The sequence below is a fragment of the Schistocerca nitens genome, chromosome 1 (assembly GCF_023898315.1).
Source record: "Schistocerca nitens isolate TAMUIC-IGC-003100 chromosome 1, iqSchNite1.1, whole genome shotgun sequence".
In the NCBI taxonomy this organism is placed as follows: domain Eukaryota; kingdom Metazoa; phylum Arthropoda; class Insecta; order Orthoptera; family Acrididae; genus Schistocerca; species Schistocerca nitens.
In genome coordinates this window covers 1,182,908,474-1,182,929,422 of record NC_064614.1, presented here as the reverse complement: position 1 = coordinate 1,182,929,422, position 20,949 = coordinate 1,182,908,474, and the positions used below count along the sequence as shown (strand labels likewise).

At 40.8% G+C, this 20,949-nt stretch overlaps 1 protein-coding gene across 1 annotated transcript in view; it reads right to left on the bottom strand.

Annotated features, from left to right (window-relative positions):
* Positions 1-20,949, bottom strand: part of LOC126200705 (kinesin-like protein Klp98A) — a 391,643-nt gene that overhangs the window by 150,520 nt on the left and 220,174 nt on the right. Inside the window, exons 3-5 of the mRNA XM_049936729.1 lie at positions 6,078-6,191; positions 5,719-5,835; positions 4,574-4,813 (exon numbers count right to left, since the gene is read on the bottom strand). Of these exons, the coding sequence (XP_049792686.1) occupies positions 4,574-4,813; positions 5,719-5,835; positions 6,078-6,191 (471 nt within the window). The remainder of the gene's footprint in view (positions 1-4,573; positions 4,814-5,718; positions 5,836-6,077; positions 6,192-20,949) is intronic.

Here is a 20,949-nt window from a genome sequence, read left to right as displayed (position 1 = left end):
AAATTTTAGATGAAAAATAGTGAGTTTTAAAGGTTCTTTTTAAGCATTTTAGAGTCATATGATCAACATTAGAACCCCAAAAACTGGGCTCTCGATAACTCGACACTCCAGGAAACTCGACAAGTCTGACACATTTTTTTGGCTTTGAAAAAAGAAACAAAACATAAACATGCACGGTGTTTTTGTAAAAAGCTAATTTAATTTACAGTAATAATCATGCTTATAGACTATTACAGAGCAGTGAATATACAGCTCTGAAGAGACTAAAATTATATTTAAATAAATCCTAAACTATCATTAAAAGAATAAAACATAAAATATTGCTGTTGCACAGTAATAGCATTTTGATTAATAAGTGAAATAGCTAATTTAAGCTTACTCTGAATAAGACTCAGAGTTCATTAAATAAAAACAACATCTCAAAGTTAATGCTTTAATACAGTTAATAAAGTTAATACAGTATGCCTTTGCAGTCAAAAAGTATGTAAATAGCAGGATTTAATTGGGTCTTACACTCTAAAAATATTTAAGATTTTGAAAATAACTGATACAGTACTATAGTAATATAATAACACAGTACTAAACTAGTAATAATATTTCGAAACTGAAAATTTAACATTATGTATGTATTTAATTCTCTATTTTATAAAGATATTTAATATTGCTCTAAATGCCATTATTAGGGCTAGAGTGTCTTTAGAAAAATGCAAATGTCGATCGTCTGACTGGATTACTGAATATGAAGTCATTTATGACTGATCAAATATCCAATCCATCCAAAACATCTCGGTGGGTATGAAGAACAACCAAGTTGTTCAATTGCTTCTGTCCCTTTGTTGATGGGAGATATGACTTCAGACGTCTAAGGGTGCTAAAGGACCATTCTGCTGTTGCTGTTGTGATAGGAGCTACTTGGAGAAGCTTAATGCACTTCACTACTTCACATAACATTTCTCCAACCGCAGTCTCTTGCATAATGTACTTTCTTACATCATGCATGTTTTTTAAGACCAGTTGTTTTTTATTGGCGATATCAGCTAACATATTCAAGTGTAAGTGCAGTCTCTCAATGTCTACATCATTTTTGAAAAACTCAATTGAATTTTCCAAATTTGTTTCACCTCTGTTTAGTAAAAACAAGCACTCTTGTTTAACTGCAATGACCTGTGTGAGTCCAGTTAAAGCAAACCAATCAGTAAAGCAAGATTGCACCATTTCACAAACTTCAGTGTAAATAGCTTTGTAGTATTCCTTTGGGGTTCTGAAAGTGTGCCGTGAGCTGGCTTCGTTGTTTTCATACTTCATTGGCATACTCAGATTCCAAGGAAGTGAAGGATCATCAACTTGTGAAGGCTTTTCTTTTAAACACAATTCCCAAAAGTGTTCAAAACTATCACGCCTTCCATTCAATATACAAATCAAGCACTCATATTTTTTCCAGATCAGCAACACTTACATGAAGACATTAAATTTTTTCATTGACATCCTGTACTGGGTTCCCTTCATGGCAATAAAGATGTAAAAAGAAATAAGTCTTGAATTGTAACATTGACTCAAGGTAGCCTGCACATTTGTAACCTGCCTCTGTTTTGTCCTCTACAGAAAATGTTTCAAAACACTCTAGAAGTTCTTCAAAGTTTTTCAATATTCTCAAGATACTAGAAGCTCACACAGTGCGAGTCGGGCAAAGGGGTCATAGACCAGCTTGGTTGTTAGCGCTCTCACAGTGCATGCTTCTGAATAGTCCCATCCTTTTGTTGGATTCTCTTACGGTGTTTATTATTCCTTGGCTAAAGCCATAATATCGCTCATAGACATAAGATGGCGGAGACTGTCTACAACTGCCAAGTCTAAACAGTGAGCAGTGCAGTGCACATAATGTGCTTTTGGTTGTATGTCCAAAACTAACTTTCTTTTTAGTCCTTTGAACTTACCTCTCATGTTAGAGGCACCATCATAGCACTGTCCTCTTAAGTTATCCATTGACAAATCAAGACGAGCAAAAACGTCTTTTAAAATACTAAACAGAGTTCGTGATTCAGTGTTGAGGGTCTCATATAAGCCAATAAAGTCTTCGTTGATGATTAAGGAATCATAGACAGTACGAATACAAAATGAGACTTGTTCGTGAATCGAAGAATCACTTTTTTCGTCAATCATAATAGAAAAATGTTCAGTCTTCTTGACTGAAGCCAATACCTTTCTCAACACAGACTTTCCTAGTAGATCAATGATCTCATTTTGAATATCGTGGGACATCCACTTGTACCCCAAACACCCTAACCAATCTTTAAACTCAGTTATGTCAATCTTGAAAAAAATTTTAGTTTACATCTTCGTGCCCCCTAATTGCTAGTCCTTATTGGCATAGAAATTGCATGGTAGTAAAAATTGTCTCAAGAGCTAAATGGCCTTTCTTCATATCAGTGTCTAACTGTTCATTTAATTGGGAGGCCACATTTTAGTTAGTGATAGAATTTAGTTTCAGAACACCTTCTTTACATGTAAACATACTTTTATGAAGACGGAATTTTTCCGAAGCCTTTTTCCACTTAGAAAACCCTTAGGAAGTAAATGCATCTTCTTTTTTTGAAGAAAATTCTAATGGATTTTTAGCATTTTCCTCTTTGCAGGTTTTGCAAAAAACTTTTTCAGCAGATGCTTCATATTCTAGCCATGTATATTTGATCAGCCAAGACTTATATAATGATCTTCCCTTACCATATTGTCCAGGGTTTGGCTGTGAATGGTTCTTGCCTGAATACCACGAAGAAATTCATGACACAATAATTGTTGGAGGTTGATTTGCAGTATCATCAACTTTCAAGCATGCCTTTTTGGTAACAAGTTTATCCATTGCAAACTTAATTCACAATACACTATGATACTAAAGTAAACAAATAAAATATTGTCATATAAAATAGTCCACAAGACACTAAAGTCGGAACATCAAACACGTCTGCAGAATGCACTGAACGAAACTATCCACACTAAATGACTGCGACAGTAGGGTGGGCTTTACATAGCTGTGGCATCGTAATGTCTCAAAGCAAAGGCGACATGAGGCGCTTCTCTTCCAATCCTTTTGATGTTGCCGCGGCCGCAGTGCTGGCCCGCTGGCACCAGAGTTTACCTGAAGGTTCGCGCACTGGGACAAATTCTAAGTGTGCCCTCAGCACCGTAACACTATCATGATACACAATACTCGTTTTCAGTTAACCTGCTTACTACCATAATAATTATTTGTTTTAACTCATTACTGAATGTATTTTAAAAAATAACTATCGTCAAACAAGGAAAATAAAAAATTCCAACATAATTTTGTGATTTTACAAAGCATAATATAACTAAAAATTTTCTTAAATTATTGGGGGGCTTTGCCCCTCCCAAGCGAATTTTTGAGGGGGCTCAGGCCCCATTGAGTCAGCACCTGTGAATACATTCTTTTATGATATGAAATGTTATTACTATTTGTCAAATTACATTTGGTATTCAAAATGGCAGCTTACAACGATGTCACTAATTACATTTCCACTTTGCTCCTACTCTCCACAATTCTAAATCGGAAATAGTCCATTGTACACGTAATTTGTCCCCAATATATCCACAGAGTTTTTATATCATGTGTCAGAGATAATCTGTCTCTCGCTGTTGTAAGGAGTCTTTGAGCCATATAAATCACTTGCTTTGTTACGCATTAACATTTCTGCTACATGAGAAAAAGTTGTAGCACAAGACTTTGGGCCAATGTAATGGATCAAATTCCAAACTTCTCCACAGTGTTTAATGGAGTGTGGGCACATGTCACTGTTGATAGTGAGCTGACCACTGTATGGGAACGTTAGGCTTCGTGGTCCATCTTGCGCCATTTGAGAGGAGTAGGCTATATACTAGCATCGAGTTTCACACTCTTCTCTCTCTTCTCTCATCATTATACAACGCTAGCATCATACGCATGGTCATAATCATATAGGCTACATTGATCAGATATATTTAACATACAAACCTCACACTTCGTACAAGGAAGGTGCCAGTGTGCATGAAGGATAGGAAAACTTTTCCAATTAAGCACCTGAGTCTACATCTCAGGGTCTCCTAGCCAATTATGCAATAGTGACATATTTTGCACATAAGGAAAGCATTTCTTTGAATATTAATTAAAACTGCAGTACACCTTGTACACAGTCCAAAATAACACAAACAAATTCAATACTGTTGCATGTAATACTGATATTTAAATATTTACCAGAGATCTCACAATTTGGGCTATCTTATTTGAATGCGTTTCTAAGGAAAGAGAGAAGGTAGTAAGTTTAGTGACACCTTTCCTACATACAAAAAGATGCAAAAACATTACAACTTAGAAATCATTTGTTATTACATCATAATCCTTCTAATTTTGGAAGACAAATTTTGTAAACACACTCATTCACAAACCATTTACAAGAAATTTATTTAATGTGTAGCATGAGAATAACATTGTTGGTCACAAAGAATTTCCCTCTAATTCCCAGAAACAGTTAATGTTATATGCTGCAAGTTATATTAATAGAACAGTGAATGCAGTACCAACCTGAATGTCTGAATAATCTGACACAAAATGTCGTGAAAGGTCCTGAACGTATGGTCCAAGCTTAGGATGTTCACGAACACGGAGAGTATGCGTAGCATCCTTCCTTAGCAAGTCCTTAACCCGTTCATTATAAATCTCAAGGTACGAAACTTCAGTTCGATAGCTGGTACCCTGCTCCTTTCCTGCTTGAATTCGTGAAAACAATGTCTTGCATATACGTGGAATAAGTCCTTGGTTTTCCTAAACAGAACAAAAATATATAATGGTTACCAATTAATCAGAGACTGAAGTAATTTTCTTAGTGCGTGCTTACGTATTTTAGGTCTAATCATTCTTTTAATTGGTGGTAATTTTTAATGTCTATTCAGATTCACATGCTATCAAGTACCTCAAATTTTCAAAGGCTTTCAACAATACAGCTGAAGTTAGGTAAACATTGTTTTATGTGATTAAATTGAAATATACCAAATAAAATTATTCATGAGTGAATGTTTGTAACATATGTAAAATTTATGTTTAAAAAATAGCTTTTGTTTGAAAGGAACAAGTAATTATTAATTTCTGATCAAAAATGTGCAATAAAATGGCAATGATAAACTGACTAGTATCTGCAGCTTGTTAAACATAAATTTCTTTGTTTTAATACACTATATATAATTAACACAAGGTCTTTAAATATGTCTGCTTGTGTCTGTATATGTGTGGATGGATATGTGTGTGTGTGCGCGAGTGTATACCCGTCCTTTTTTCTCCCTAAGGTAAGTCTTTCCACTCCCGGGATTGGAATGACTCCTTACCCTCTCCCTTAAAACCCACATCCTTTCGTCTTTCCCTCTCCTTCCCTCTTTCCTAATGAGGCAACAGTTTGTTGCGAAAGCTTGAATTTTGTGTGTATGTTTGTGTGTCTGTCGACCTGCCAGCACTTTCATTTGGTAAGTCACATCATCTTTGTTTTTGGATATATTTTTCCTACGTGGAATGTTTCCCTCTATTATAACACAAAATGCATATATTCATGTATATCTTATGGCTGTGAACAGAAGTCCCAAATTTTTAAAAGCAGCATACATAGATTATTCTAAGTATCCCAATAATAAAATAAGTAAAGGCTACAATACATAAATTCCAGATCTTACGGTACATACCGGAGATCCCATCATTGTAAATGTTTTTCCACTGCCTGTTTGCCCATATGCAAATACACAAGCATTATAGCCTTCAAAGGCACTTTCAATAACATCTGTACCCAAGTCTTCGAAGACCTAAACAATGAAAAAAAACTAAACAAAAGAAATTTATAAATTTTTGACTAATGTTAGGTTAAGTTCAGAAACTAATTCTTGCAGTAGTCTAAACAAAAATAAAGAACAACAATCTGTAAAATGTTTGATCATAAAAAATATATTTATAATTTTCCAAACGTTTGAAATTTATTACTCTTAATAGTATAAACTTGTCTTGTTTTATTAAGTCAAAATATATAGAGTAATACGAAATACCTAACCTTTTTCTGAGAAACGTAGTGGGCATCAGAAGAATCAAATGACCAATAAGAATAATCAAAAGTGAAATCCTTGTACCTCTCACGTCCAAAATCACCATCTTTTCCATTAACAATCTGAAACACAAAGAAACTCAATATAATAGAGCGTCCACATGTAATACTTTGAAGACAGCAGTACTTCACAACTTTGTGGGTATCATTAAGCTCTTATACACAACAGAAGGAGTATAATGTCTTATTCAAATAAGATACACAAAGAAAACACAATTTAAAAAAGTTGTACAAGATGTAAGGAAAATATCTATATTACCAAGAGTATTCTCCATTATCAGTAAAGTGTCATCCCCACCAACCTCATAAAATCTCTATATGTAAAAAAAATGGGTGTGTGTAAGTATTTTCAACAACTCCTAAACTACTGGGCCCATTTCAACCAAACTTGGTATACGTATCATTTACTATCTGGAAATGAGCACTGTGGGCTAAGAACCACCTACCTCATAGGGGAGGGGATGAGGTGTGTATCAAAAGGAAGAGTAACAAATTGTTTGCAAATACCGAAGATATATTAATCCTGTATTTGAAATTGAGAGCACTTATTGACTTCCTACAAACTTTAAATATAATATCAGATATTTTCTAAACTTTTTCTCACTTACATGCTTAATGTCAAATACTTAACACCTTAACCTATTTGTAAAGGAATCAGAACCTTAAAGCTGTTTTGTGCACGGGAGTCTGATTCTTAAAAGAATCAGAGGTTTAACCATTACTTACTATCTGGAAAGAACCACTATAGGCTTAAGAACCACATGCATCCCATGTAAGTGAGAATGGAAAGGGGCTAATATGGAAGCATAACTCAGGAACACCTGAAGTGATTTCAACTGAATTCATTACGGATTTAACTTATTATTCACATAAAAATACTGTGGAAGTAAAATTCCCCACTACCACTAGGGATGGGGGTGTGGATGAGAAGGGTTGAAGTAAACATTTTCAAAAATGACCTGTTGGTATTTATTTTCTGTATTTAGTTGACTTGGAATACTTTCAAAAGTATGAAGTGCAATTTTTCTTTTTACAGTGGTAGGAGAGAGTGTTGTGAACAACGTACAAAAAGTCTTGTCCCATGGGGTGTGAGTGTGGGGCTCAGAGGGGGTGGGATGGGGGCGTTTAAAGATCACTTTGTTATGTTTTTATTTAATAACTCGAAAACCACAACTTCTTGCAAAAATATTTCCCAGTATGAAATTAAACTAGATTAAATTTCCTACAAAAAATACTATACACTTTTTCTCTAGACCTATCATTTTATACACTGCAGAGAATGGGAAAATCACAGACTGCCAAAAATAGTGTTTTAATGGTACAAAATTTATTTTTAATGTTACATTCAGTGGGTTAAGAAAAAATATTAAAGTTGTATACCTGGTCTAAGTGGAACGGAGCCATATTAAAGGGAAAATTGTGTTTTGTGGAAGTAACAGGATAGAAGGATGCGAGCGAAGGTAGATCACCAGATTCCCCATTTCATACACCTGCAAACTGCAGAGCGAGCAGCTGATTTCCTACTCTGTCCGTTTCACTACATCCCAAGAAGCAACTAAATACAGGGTGTGTCACAAAGTTATTTTGACCTTCCCCAGGCCACTTTATGAATCAATGGCAATGAAGTGTGAAAAAATGCCTGAGGCATGTTTATTTTCCATTAGTGCATTAACATTACATGGAATGCAGATACAAGTTACTAATAATACTAACACAAGGAAAAGATATGGACGGAAACTGCGCAAACCTCTGCACACTGTTCTTCATTGGCAGAGGGGAACATCGTGCAGAGATTTGCACTGTTTCTGTACATAACCACTCCTTGCATTGATCAAACAATGGAAAATCCAAGATGGAATGCAATAATATTATGAGAAGGAAAGTTGTTACTGACCATATAGCAGAGATGCTGAGTCGCAGATAGGCACAACAAAAAGACTGTCACAAATAAAGCTTTCGGCCATTAAGGTCTTTGCCAACGTTGGTACTAAACTCATATCTGCATTCCATGTAATGTTAATGCAATTTGTGGAAAATAAACACACCTTGGGCATTTCTGCACACTATGTTGCCACTGATCCATAAAGCACACTGTGGAAGGTCGGAATAACTTCGTGACACACCCTGTAGTTGCTTCTTGTGAAGTAGTGAGATAGATAAAATGGGATAGATAGAGTAGGAAATCAGCTGCTCACTCTTCAGTTTATCAGCCTATGAAGAAGGGAAGCAGATGAACAAAATCTGGTGACCTAGCTTCCCTTGCATCGTTCTACCCGGATCTGCTCTGCCCTGCTACATGCCCAGAACACAATATATCCACTACTGTGGCTCTGCTGTGCAGAGACCAGGTACACACATTTAATATTTGTTGAATTTAATAATAAAAAGTTATTTTATATCATTAAACCACATCTTTTCATAATCTGCGATTTTTTAATCTCTTCCAACAGGCAAACTGTTAGGCCTAAAGAAAAAATGTACAGGATCTTTTTTGTAGGAAATTTAGTTTTTGGCAAAACATTTTCACTAGAAGCCACAGTTTTAGAGTTATCAAATAAAAACACAACAAAGAGAACTTTAAATGGCCCCCCTCCGCCTCACCACCAAGCTCACATTGGAGTGGATAGGATATTTATAGGTTGTTAATGACACTCCCTTCTACTGTTGTACAAAAATTTGTGACTAAATGAGCTTTTACCCTATTCTATCCTTTTTGGTCTTCAGTGAGTGGACTATAAACGCTGCAAAGAATTTCTTACGCTATCGTGTTTACAGAAACGAGTTCACATCCAGGTCAGTGTTATGCAACGCAAATTTTTTTGGATGTTTGACAGCAACAGCTGTCACTGCAGCAACAGCAACAACAGCAGCAGCATTTTGTAGCTCACAAGGAAAGTAACCACCAACAACACAAACATAAACAGCAAGTTTCTCTCGTGGAGCTCATGGTTGAGCAGCAACAATCATGCCAGTTGGTTGCCGTGGCCATGTCCCAACCGCCATTTAGTGCCTTCAACGAGTTTTTGGCAAGTTGGCAAGTCTACCTCCACCATTTTGAATTATACTGTTTTGCTTATGGGATGTCTAGTAGGAAGTGAAGTCTTCCAGTAGTACTTTATACGAAATGGTGAAGAAATTCCAACCACTCTCAGACCCTAGCAAATGGTCTTTCAGTGCTTAGTTAAACGAATATTATGATCGGCAGACACATGCCGTCGTATCTACACTCCTTTTCAACTACTTTCATAAACAACATGGACAGTCATACACTGCTTTGGCTGACTATTTGCAGGGACCCACACGTTATTGCAGTTTCATGAGCCACAACTGTAAAGCTTTGTATGTAGAATCAGTGATTCGAGATGTGACTGTGCACTTTGATCCTGACAGGCAGTTCACCACTAAAGCTTTGGCCAAGTGCAACTCTAGTATCGGTGAAGTGCTTAAAACTGCTAAATCTTTTGATGTTGCTTTGGTAACTCAGCATGCATTTACAAACAAAATTCAAGTTTCATGATTTGTCAGTCATCATCAAAAGCACTGGTCACCTGATGGCTCCATTCATAATCCTCCAATCCTGCCCCTATGTCTCACCTGAGTCCATGGACATCCAGATCGCCAGTCACTTGAAGCTTAAGAACGTTGCTTATTCTGCTCTCTCCTCAGCAATGGATGACCTTCTCTGGAATGTCAACCGGGCAGACCAAGAATGACCTCTTTCCTCAGCACTGAGACATACATTGTACATGCTGAAGAAACTTCAGTCCTGTCCTGACTGTTGTAGCAAGCATACGAGAAGCTGATACAGCATCATGCAGCTGACTGCTGGGGCTGTGGTGAGTGTGATCATCTGCCCATTGTCCCAACAATCGGCCCACCAGCCACTTGCTCAACTTCAGCACGAATACAGCTCTGTGGTCCACACTATCACAATTTTGGAGCAGATGGCTTCCCCACCACCGCAAAAGCTCACCTCGGAATTGGCGCTATTCGGCCATTCCAATTCCAACTGGACACCACATCTGTAATTAACGAGGACACACACTGGCAGCTCGATTTGCCTCCACTGTGGCAGGCCTAGTGCTGGGTACTATCTTACTGCCACAGGGGCATTCCTCTTCTTGGTGAACTGACAGTGGAAGCTAAATATAAAAATGTTGAACGCATCCTAACTTTCTTAGCTGTGTGTTCCACTACTGCAACTAACATTTTCAGCTTACACACCTTTACTTCTTTTGGGTTCAAAGTAGATAACAAGTCAATTTAATGACAGACACAATGCCTTTTTCTGTTCTTTACTCCCTGTGTTCACGTCATGAAATTCCTGAACCAACAATCATGTGTGCCAGTAATCTTACAGTTCATATTTCTCTGAAACGCCTTCTGTAGTTCCTAAATTTTGCTGAGCTCGCCCAATTCTGTTTGCAGTCAGGCGTAACTCAAACAGCTTCAGTACAAGATGTTATTTCCCCATTTTCCACCAGTCAATGGGTGTTGCTTATAGTGGTCACTAAAAAACCAAACGAGTCATTGTGGTGATTTTGAGTCCACTATTAATTCCTAGTCTAACACTAATCTCTATGCACTGTCTCACCCTAACGATTTGTTGACGAAACTGGCTAGGGGACACTATTATTCGAAGATTTAATGGATGCATATCTCCAACCGCCACTTGATGATGCCTCATGTCAGTTGCTAGTTTCAAACACATCATTCGGCTTATACAGGTACAATCATTTACCATTTTGGACTGTGAGTGCACTCACAGGATTCAGAATAACAGATTCAAAGTACTATAAACTATGTTAATTACTTGGTCGACATTAACATTAGGTGGTCAGTGGACGCAGAACATCACAAGAACACTGAATCCCTTTCTAAAAAAAAAAAAAAAAAGGCTACAGGAAAATGCTTTACGCTCTCAACTGGAAAAGTGCAGTTTCTTTGTCCCCAGCATCAAATACCTGGGGCACAATCTTAGTTACAAAAACATCAAGCTCGTGTGGGACCATGTCAATTTGATCATCTACATCTACACAAATACTCCGCAAGCCACCATAACGTACCTGGCAGACAGTACCCTGTCTACGACTTGCCATTTCCCCTCCTGTTCCACTCGCAAATAGAGCCAGGGGAAAATGACCGCTTCTGCGCCTCCGTATGAGCCCTAATTTCTTGTATCTTATCTTCGTGGTTCTTACACACCATGTGTGCTGGCGGGAGCAGAATCGTTCGACAGTCAGCTTCAAATGCCGGTTCTCTAAATTTCTCAACACTGTTTCCCAAAAAGATCGCTGCCTTCCCTCCAGGGATTCCCATTTGAGCTCCTGAGGCATCTCCCTAACACAAGTTTTGTTCGAACCCATCGGTAACAAATCTAGCAGCCCGCCTCTGAATTCCTTCGATGTCTTCCTTCAATCTGTCCTGATACGGTTCCCAAACACTCGCGCAGTACCCAAGAATAGGTTGCACCAGCGTCCTATAAGCGGTCTCCTTTACTCTTCCCTAAAATTCTTCCAAATGAACCGAAGTCGGCCATTTGTCTTCACTATCACAGCTTTCACGCGCTCATTGCACCTCATTTCGCTTTGCAACGTTACGCCCAGATATTTAAATGACTTGACTGTGTCGAGCAGGACACTAGTAACACTGTATCCGAACATTACAGGTTTATTCTTCCTACTTATCCGCATTAACTTACATTTGTCCATATTTACGGCTAACTGCCAATCATCACACCAACTGGAAATTTTGTCTAAGTCGTCTTGTATCTTCCTACAGTCACTCAACTTGGACACCTCACCGAACATCACGGCATCATCAGCAAACAACCGCAGACTGCTGCCCACCCTGTCAGCTGAATCATTTATGTACATAGAGAACACAGCTCCCTGAGCCACTCCTGTTCCATATGCTCGTACCTTCGTTAACAGCCTGCAATGTGGCACCACGTCAATTGCTTTCCAGAAACCTAGAAAATCTGCCTGTTGCCCTTCATCCATACTTCTCAGTATATCATGTGAGAAAAGGCCAAGCTGAATTTCGCACGAGTGATGCCATGCTGATTCGTGGACATAAGCTGCTAAGCCTCACCAAAGTTTAATATATTCGAACTGACAATGAGTTCAAGGATTCTGCAACAAACAGAAGTCAGGGATATTGCTCTGTAATTTTGCAAGTCTGTTCTTTTACCTTTCTTATATACTGGAGTCACCTGCGCTTTTTTCCAGTCGCTTGGAACTTTGTACTGGGCAGGAGATTCACGATAAATGCAAGCTAGGTAAGGAGCCACTGCCGTAAAGTACTCTTCGTAAAATCGAACTGAGATTCCATCCAGACCTGGTGATTTATTTGTTTTCAAATCTTTCACTTGCTTCTCTACGCCAGGTATGCTTATTTCTATGTCGTCCTTATGGGAGCCTTTCCGATGGTCAAATAACGGTGAGTGAGATTGAGAGAGAGTGTGTGTGTGTGTGTGTGTGTGTGTGTGTTTTGCTAAGGTGTGACAGTGGCAGCTGTTAAATGCTTCGCGCATAGATCTAGCCACAGAAGCACGAATCTCTACTAAGCTTCGCTTGTCGTCCTTTGTGCGTCCCCTTTTGAACCTAGAGAGCAACAGCCTCTGCTTCGTCAGCATCTTCCGAATTTTGTTATTAAACCATGGTTGGTCTTTTCCTTCCTTTATAGCTCTCCAGACCACGGTTTACAATCTGCTTAAACTTTGCCCATAATTTCTCTGCATCCATCTTACTGATACTAAGTGATACCAGTTCACTGTCTATCTGCTCTATCTAGCAGAAACACTCTCCTTGCATTCTTGACTGATTTATTAACTTTCGTAATAACAGTAGCTATAATGATATCTGTGGTGTCACCGCCAGACACCACACTTGCTAGGTGGTAGCCTTTAAATCGGCCGCGGTCCGTTAGTATACGTCGGACCCGCGTGTCGCCACTGTCAGTGATTGCAGACCGAGCGCCACCACACGGCAGGTCTAGAGAGACGTCCTAGCACTCGCCCCAGTTGTACAGCCGACTTTGCTAGGAAAGGTTCACTGACAAATACGCTCTCATTTGCCGAGACGATAGTTAGCATAGCCCTCAGCTACGTCATTTGCTACGACCTAGCAAGGCGCCATTACCAGTTTCTATTGAGATTGTTATTAAAGAATCAACAAGAGCGATGTACATCAATTATGGATTAAAGTTAAGTATCCCAAGAACTACGTTCTTTTCTTATTAGACTCAACTCCTTTAATTGTTCCAGACCTCACGCCAGTCTGCGTGAGCTTTGAACGCGTGCATTTCGGCCTCCTCTAGCAACACGGTGTTGGCTCTTCTGCCAACGCTACAATATCATGATCGCTAATCCCCGTTTCTATACCGACATTGCCAATAAGGTCCGGCCTCTCTGTAGCTACAAGGTCTAAGATATTTCCATTGAGTGTGGCTGCCGAGCTAGCTGCTCCATACAATTTTCAGAAAACGTGTTCGAAAGTATTTCGCATGAATGTCTTATCTGCACCCCTCGCAATGAATCCATAAACATTCCTGTCTATACTCAACAGGTTAAAGTCCCTTCCAACTAGTATTGCAAGATCTGAGTATTTACGCGCTATTGACCGTGGACCTTCTTTGACGGACTCTAGAACTGCCACAGCGGAATCGGGTGGCAGATAAACACATCCAACAATTAACTTACTTTCACCCACACCTACTATACGCGATCAGACGACTTCACTGTCATACTCAACTTCGATCTCAATAGAGGTAATATTTTTGTCAACTGCAATGAACACTCCCCCTCCTATGGCCTCTAATATGTCTTTCCGATATACGTTCAACAACTCGCTAAATATCTCAGAGCTTTCCACTTCGGGTTCCGGCCAGCTCTCAGTCCCGAGAATAATTTGAGCGAGAGAACTTTCCTGGAAGGCAGTAAACTTTGGAACTTTATTATGAATACTTCGACAGTTTACTGATAAAAATGTGACAGTCAAACTGTCTTTATTCTGAACGCTGTTTGATTTCCCTTGCTGTGAATCGACTGGAGGGTATTCATCAAAGCACCTCAAACTACCGCCTAGCCTAAAAAACCCGCATGTTCACTCCACAAGTACTCTGCTACCCGAGTAGCTGCTTCCTTTATGTAGTGCACCCCTGACCTGCCAAGGTGAGACGTACAAATACCCACACGATAACGTAGGTCCAGAAATTTGCAGCCAAGACCGTCTAAGAGTCGACAAAGCCTTTGGTTGAAACCTTCCACTCGGCTCCAAACCAAAGAACACCGATCAATTCTGGGAAGGATGTTGCAAATTGCGAGCTTTACTTGCACTCCGCACGCGAGGCCAGCAGTCTTCATCACCCGCACCAGCCGCCTGTACGAACTGAGGATCATCTCAGAACCCTTGCGACAGGCATCGTTGGTGCCGTGAGCCACGACTTTCAGACGGCTGCATCCTGCACGCTCTATTGTCACCAGCAAGGCCGCCTCCACATCTCAGATGAGGCCCCCAGTAGACACACAGAGTGCACATTGGCTTTCTTTCCAGCCCTGAACGCCATCTGCCTAAGGGGTTCCACAACGCACCTAACACTGGAGCTCCCAATAACCAGTAAATCCCGCCCTCCGTGTGCCTACTCGGAGCCTGCTGAAGAAGAGGCCACCTCTCCACTCACAAGGTGAATTGGGCGAGGCCAGTTGGCCAGTCTCCGCATTGGCCCTCCGACTGGAGCGACGCGAACGCGTTACACCTGCCACTCACCCTGCTGTGAGGGAGGATCTACCGCGTCGCGTGCACTAGGAGGTGCCTCGGATACAGAGCCCGTGGGTAAAACAAGTGACACCTGAGGCGTCCCATGCGATGCGCCAGATGATCTGCCACCGCTACACCCCGAGGCAGCAGCCTAAGGTGGGTGACCGTAGCCAACTGCACGTTCAGCCGTTCGTGAACTGCGGCCAGCTTCTCCTGCGTCCACCCACAGCAAGCACATGTCCTATCCACCCTAGCAAGACTAATTGAAGAAGTGAACTACAAAAGCAGACAATCCTAGATACGTGACTTGCTACCCTCCTGAGGTGTCACCAATGGACGCTGACGCTTTGAAGAGCTACATAGCTGGCTGTTCAGTGAGCAACTACTACGCTAAAGACTGAATGAATTTACACTTACAAAAACACGACATTAACTCTCTTAAACAGAGAAACACGCAAAAAATTTAATAACTATATTACGTGGAAAACACAGAAAAGGATAAACACTTAACTTGCCGCTCTGTACACGCACTCGTATCACAGTCTAGACCTGGAGCCTGACTGGCCGGCTTACTAAACGAATGGACCGTTGCTTTCAAAACAAAACAAATAGCAACTAAATAACTGAAATTGAGCGGAAGTCGAACCGTTGCTCTCATAGACGTTTGTCTTACGAAGGTCTAACGCTAATCACTTGACCATCATGAGCTCTAATCTAACTTCTAACCTTGAACAGTTGCGGTCATTTTGAGTGAAATCGCATACAATATAAGTCTATTCCTTATGTGGCACAGATCTGTCAATCACCTGTGCACGAAAGACGTTGAATTTGTGTGGACGGCCATCTGTCAACAGGCTTTCCAGTGCCTTAAGGGTGGGTTCAAGGCAGCTCCTTATCTGACACCTGCCACTGACTGGTGACAAATGCATGACATTGTGACAGTCTTGTGCTAAAAGGTTCTAAGCACGCAATTGCCTTCGCCTTCAAAATGTTGAACGCTGCACAGCTCAATTGTTCCTAAATACGGAAGGAGGTCTCAGTTATCATTTATGAGGTAAAGAAATTTCATGTCTGTTTGTATTGCAGCAAATTCCACTCCTGAATGACCACAAACCCTTGATTTTGTCCTACGTTCCAGGGCAAGATGGCATAGTGCCTGCAGTGTTGGGTGTTGTTCTGAAGCACGTACCACTATGAATCTGAGTTCTACCCCACTGCCCAACATGCCAACACAGGTGCACTGTGCCACATCTCTCTTGGCCACGAGGTGAAATTTTATTACCAGTAAACTTTGTTTTGCTCCAGATAAACACCTACAAACAATCCTAGCCAGGCGGCACGCCTACTGGGCCAACATCAAGACTGACACTGAATGCGTGTGCCGCTGCTGCCATGCCTGTTCAATCAGGTATCCCCAGCAATGCGCTTTCCATCGTGGCCTCATCCTGACCAACCACAGGAGAGGATGGATGACAATTTTTCTGAGTCACTTCAAGGAGATATGTGGCTGTTGGTGTAGACACCCTCTCAAACTTCCCATGTGTGGCTTGCATGCTGGCCTCCACAATCCGTGCTCCCATCTGTGCCCTTGAGATGATTTTCGCATTGAAAGGGCGCCTCACGCCCTCGTGTCGGACAATGGGCTCCTACTGACTTCAACCCAGCTCCAGGTCTTCTGTCACCCCCTTTTCACCACACCTCCAATGCAGAAGCTGAATGAATAATCTTCACGTTTGAGGCCTAACCGATGTCATTGGCTGAGGATGCCTCACATAGCTTCCTTGTGATATATGGGTCCAATCCCATCAATGGGGTCAATCCCGCACAGTTGCCAGCATCAGACTGTTAGACCCACGCTGCGTACCCATCCTGTATACACAGGGCGCCTGTGTCTGGACGCACATGTTTGGCTAGCATACAGTGTGGTCCCAAGGGGTCGTCACAGGCCGCAGGAGACATCAGCTTGCAGTCGCAATCGGCGCCCCTTTCTTGTCTCGCCTTCGACCCCCAAGACTGGACACCAGGGTATCCAGCAACCGGGTCCTTCGTCCTTTCCACGAACCCCTTGTGCCTCGATGTGGCTTCTGCTCCCCTCCCCTCCTGTGGAGGTGAGCGGATGGCGGTTTGAGAATCTATGGAGACGGAACCACGACCTCAGTCCCAACCGTTCCTCACCCAGGTGCAAGCTACTGCCGCAGGCGCGCTGCCATCTCCTCTGCACCTGCGGCCGTTGCCCATACCTCCTGGCACGGTCGATCCTGAGCCAATACTCTGAAGTTTATCAACATATAGCGTGACATTTTTTTACTCTTTTTCAAGGTCAAACATGTGCATTTAGAATCCATTTGCAAAATCGGAAATACACCGCACACATAATAAAACTCGCCGACACGTAAGTTGATAGTCAGTTCTTAGCTGTGCATACTGACGAAAATTTAATTAAAATGGGAAAACCAGATAGTAGATATGTCAACTTCGGGGCTATACAAGTCAGTAAGTCAACATATTTTGCATATTTTCATTTATTGATGTCTTACGGAATAATTTTCTGAAGTAAATCCGCATTTAATCCAATAGTATTCATTGCATAAGAGAAAGCAGTTAGAATTGTGTTTATTTACACGCTTAACTCTTACAGTAGGTGTTAAAGGAACTAGGAATATTAACCACGAAATCGCAATACAGACATTAATTTATGAAATTTGTTATCAACAATTCACCTAAGTTTGAAGGTGATGTAAATACAAGTACAGCTCTATAAAGAAAAATGATCTGCATTACCCTTTAATGAGCCCAACTGTGGCACAGAAAAGGAAGATATAGCGGTACACAGCTATAAAACTCTTTGGCACTCTAGCCATGGAAATTAAATGTCTGACAAAAGTTCTTTCAAATGTAGACTGAAGAGCTCTCCCCTTAACAATTCCTCCTACACCAGAGAGGAATTCTTGAGTATTGATAGCCAGTCATTGCAATAAAAAAACAGAATGAAAAACCTTGTTGCTGGCAGCATGCAGGCATGTACACATATATTGTGTTTCATTTTTTTTATTTAGTTCCACATAAGCATTCTATGTTTGTTCTGCTGATACGTTCCACATCACAAGGTTTAACGAGAAATCTGATACATGGAACAAGTAAATAAGTAACTAAACCACCGAGCCACGTGTGAATAGGTAAAGGTATGAAAAGGTCATGTGAACAATAATACTAGGTTTACGTGAGGACGGTGGCTTTTGGCGATACCCTAATTCTCGAGTAAAAACATCAAGCATCCGAGGGCAGCGGACCGACTAACATTAGCTAGATGCTTCGCACTATGCAACAATTATCACTCTTCAGAAAAGTGCTCAATTAATTTGGTATTAATGTCAAAAAATGGCTCTGAGCACTATGGGACTTAACATCTGTGGTCATCAGTCCCCTAGAACTTAGAACTACTTAAACGTAACTAACCTAAGGACATCACACACATCCATGCCCAAGGCAGGATTCGAACCTGCGACCGTAGCGGTCACGCGGTTCCAGACTGAAGCGCCTAGAACCGCACGGCCACATCAGCCGGCTGATTAATGTCAACATAGTAAACAATTTTGATCGACAGGCAACATTAAACTAGCCACATTATGAGACCAAACTCTTTAATACTAAAAAAATATCTTGTCGCAGCAAAGGTGCTGCTCAGTCCCCTCTTTAGTAAGTAAAACGAAACAACCAACGATGGTACTAGACTGCGATAACTACAAGTGCTTGGAAGGAAACGCTAAATTTCGGTTTACACAACGGGTAGCAACACAAACGAGAACTGTTCCTCTGCGTTGTTTAAATGGTGCAACAGACACTCCGCTACAGCACAAGAACGTACCACTCTGTTGTGACGCATAAAGGTCCAACAATGCAATGTACGAAAGCAGATATTTTGCTATAGTTACAAAGAAATGTTCCGTGAGATAAAGTTTAACCTAGTGTTTATAAGGCGAAGTTAATAGACCTTTTAGTATTGTACAAGCCAGAACTCCACGCGAAACGACATAATTTAATTAGTCTTCGCCCATATCATGCTCATTTAAATGGGCCTAGGTGGAAAGTTATGTGGCAAGAAACAGCAAGAAGTTTACGCTCACTGAGACTGAAATGCCGACAACGGAAGCTACTGCAAATGTTACATGACAGAGCTGGTCTTGAGTTGTAAACCATAATACCAAGAAGGTAGTTGAGTAGACATTGATTCATGAAGGACTGGGACGAGTTTTGGGGAATACCTAACTTCTCCTGCTGCCATGTTAAATCTTCTCAAGTTAAAACACAGCAGAGTTTAGAAATATTCATCTCACTGACACTGTAATGCAGCTGAAATTGCGACATAATCCTGAAATTTATTTTATTTATTTAATTGTATGGCTAGGGCCCCCCGTCGGGCAGACCGTTCTCGGGTGCCGGTCTTTCAATTTGACGCCACTTCGGCGACCTGCAGTTGATGAGGATGATAGGATGTTGATGACAGCACAACATCCAGTCTCTGGGCGGAGAAAATTCCCCAACACAGCCGGGAATCGAACCCGGGCCCAGAGGATTGACAATCCGTCACGCTGACCATTCAGCTACCGGGAGCGGACAATCCTGAAATAGTGTATTATTAAACTAACAACTGAATGCAAGTAAGTTCAGTAGTTTATGAAACAGCAAATTCTCAGTATAAAAGTAAACGTGTAAATTTTTCACTTACATTTTTCCAAAACCCACAGCAGTTCTCGTTTCACCATGACGCTGAATAATTATATTATTTATTTGGAAAAATCGGTAGTGTAATCAACATCGCCGTAGATATGGAAATTCTGCATATTAATCATGGCAAAACAGCCTCGTAATCGTTATCATTCGCCAAAACCTTGTTTCGATATCTCAAAACGTTTATGAGATACGAGGAATTTATGAATATTTCATTCCAGTTTTATCACTGGCGCACGAGTTCGTGCCGGAGCGCTCTGTGTACATTCCATTTTCTCAAGATTGGAAACAGACAGCTATATCCTGGCAAGTTTAAAGAGCAATTCAACATATTATCTACATTTAATACCAGCAACATGTAGCCTAACACGCATGAAACACGAATTCACAGCGACACCTATTTTTCACTGCAACTAAGAACTTCTTGTAGTAATTTACCTGTTAGCGAAACATCACTATGACCATTAACGAAATGATAGGTGGTTCGTCATGAAGCTGACGACTTAAATTATAGGATGTGAGAGAATGAGAGCTTATTACCGAATAGTTTCTTTAAAATCGTTTCAGAAAGATCTTAGATCGGCCAGCTTGCTTTACAGGCGGTCAAGCGACCCTGCAACGTTCCGTGTGCGGTCATCTGCTGACGAGCGCTATACATGCAGGCAACTACGCTTCCCTCCACTCGCACCGAGCTGAACTGTCAAAGATCGCAATTCATTTTAAACGCACTATATGTTTAAGTTGTAGTCGTGCCCTACATACGCTCTCAATACGAATCAGATTGGTGAGGGAAGTCCGTACGGTCTTCTTGTTAGTGCAGTACTATGCGACGGGATCTCCAAAGTGTTAATTATCACCGCGAAAGAATAAAACTACGTAACTAATTTTACAAATGTTTGCAAGTACATGTCCGCAGTTTTGGTACCCGCGTCACAGTAGTACAGGACAGTGCTAGAGGAGTACCACGCAGTAATTCGTGTTTGGCAACGGCAGAGATGTTTCAGCTGCGTCAGGCCGCACTGCTGCCGGTTAACACGAATTACCGCAGGGTACTCCATTGCGTACATGTGCCTCCAAACATTTAAAAAATTAATTAAGTAACTTAATTTTTCGCGGTGATAAACTTTGAGTTGCCTCGTAGTGTACAAACCAACCTTCCAGTTAAGGTCAACCTTAGTTTTATGGAGGAAATGAATCTCAAGTGAAAATTAGCCTACAGAGCCTTTATCTATCCCACGTACTCGAAACGAGGGAGGCAGCGCCGAGGATAGGATTTCATGCTTTCGCGAAACTGAAAGGAGATCCTTCTGCGAAACGCGTCCGGGTGTTCTGCA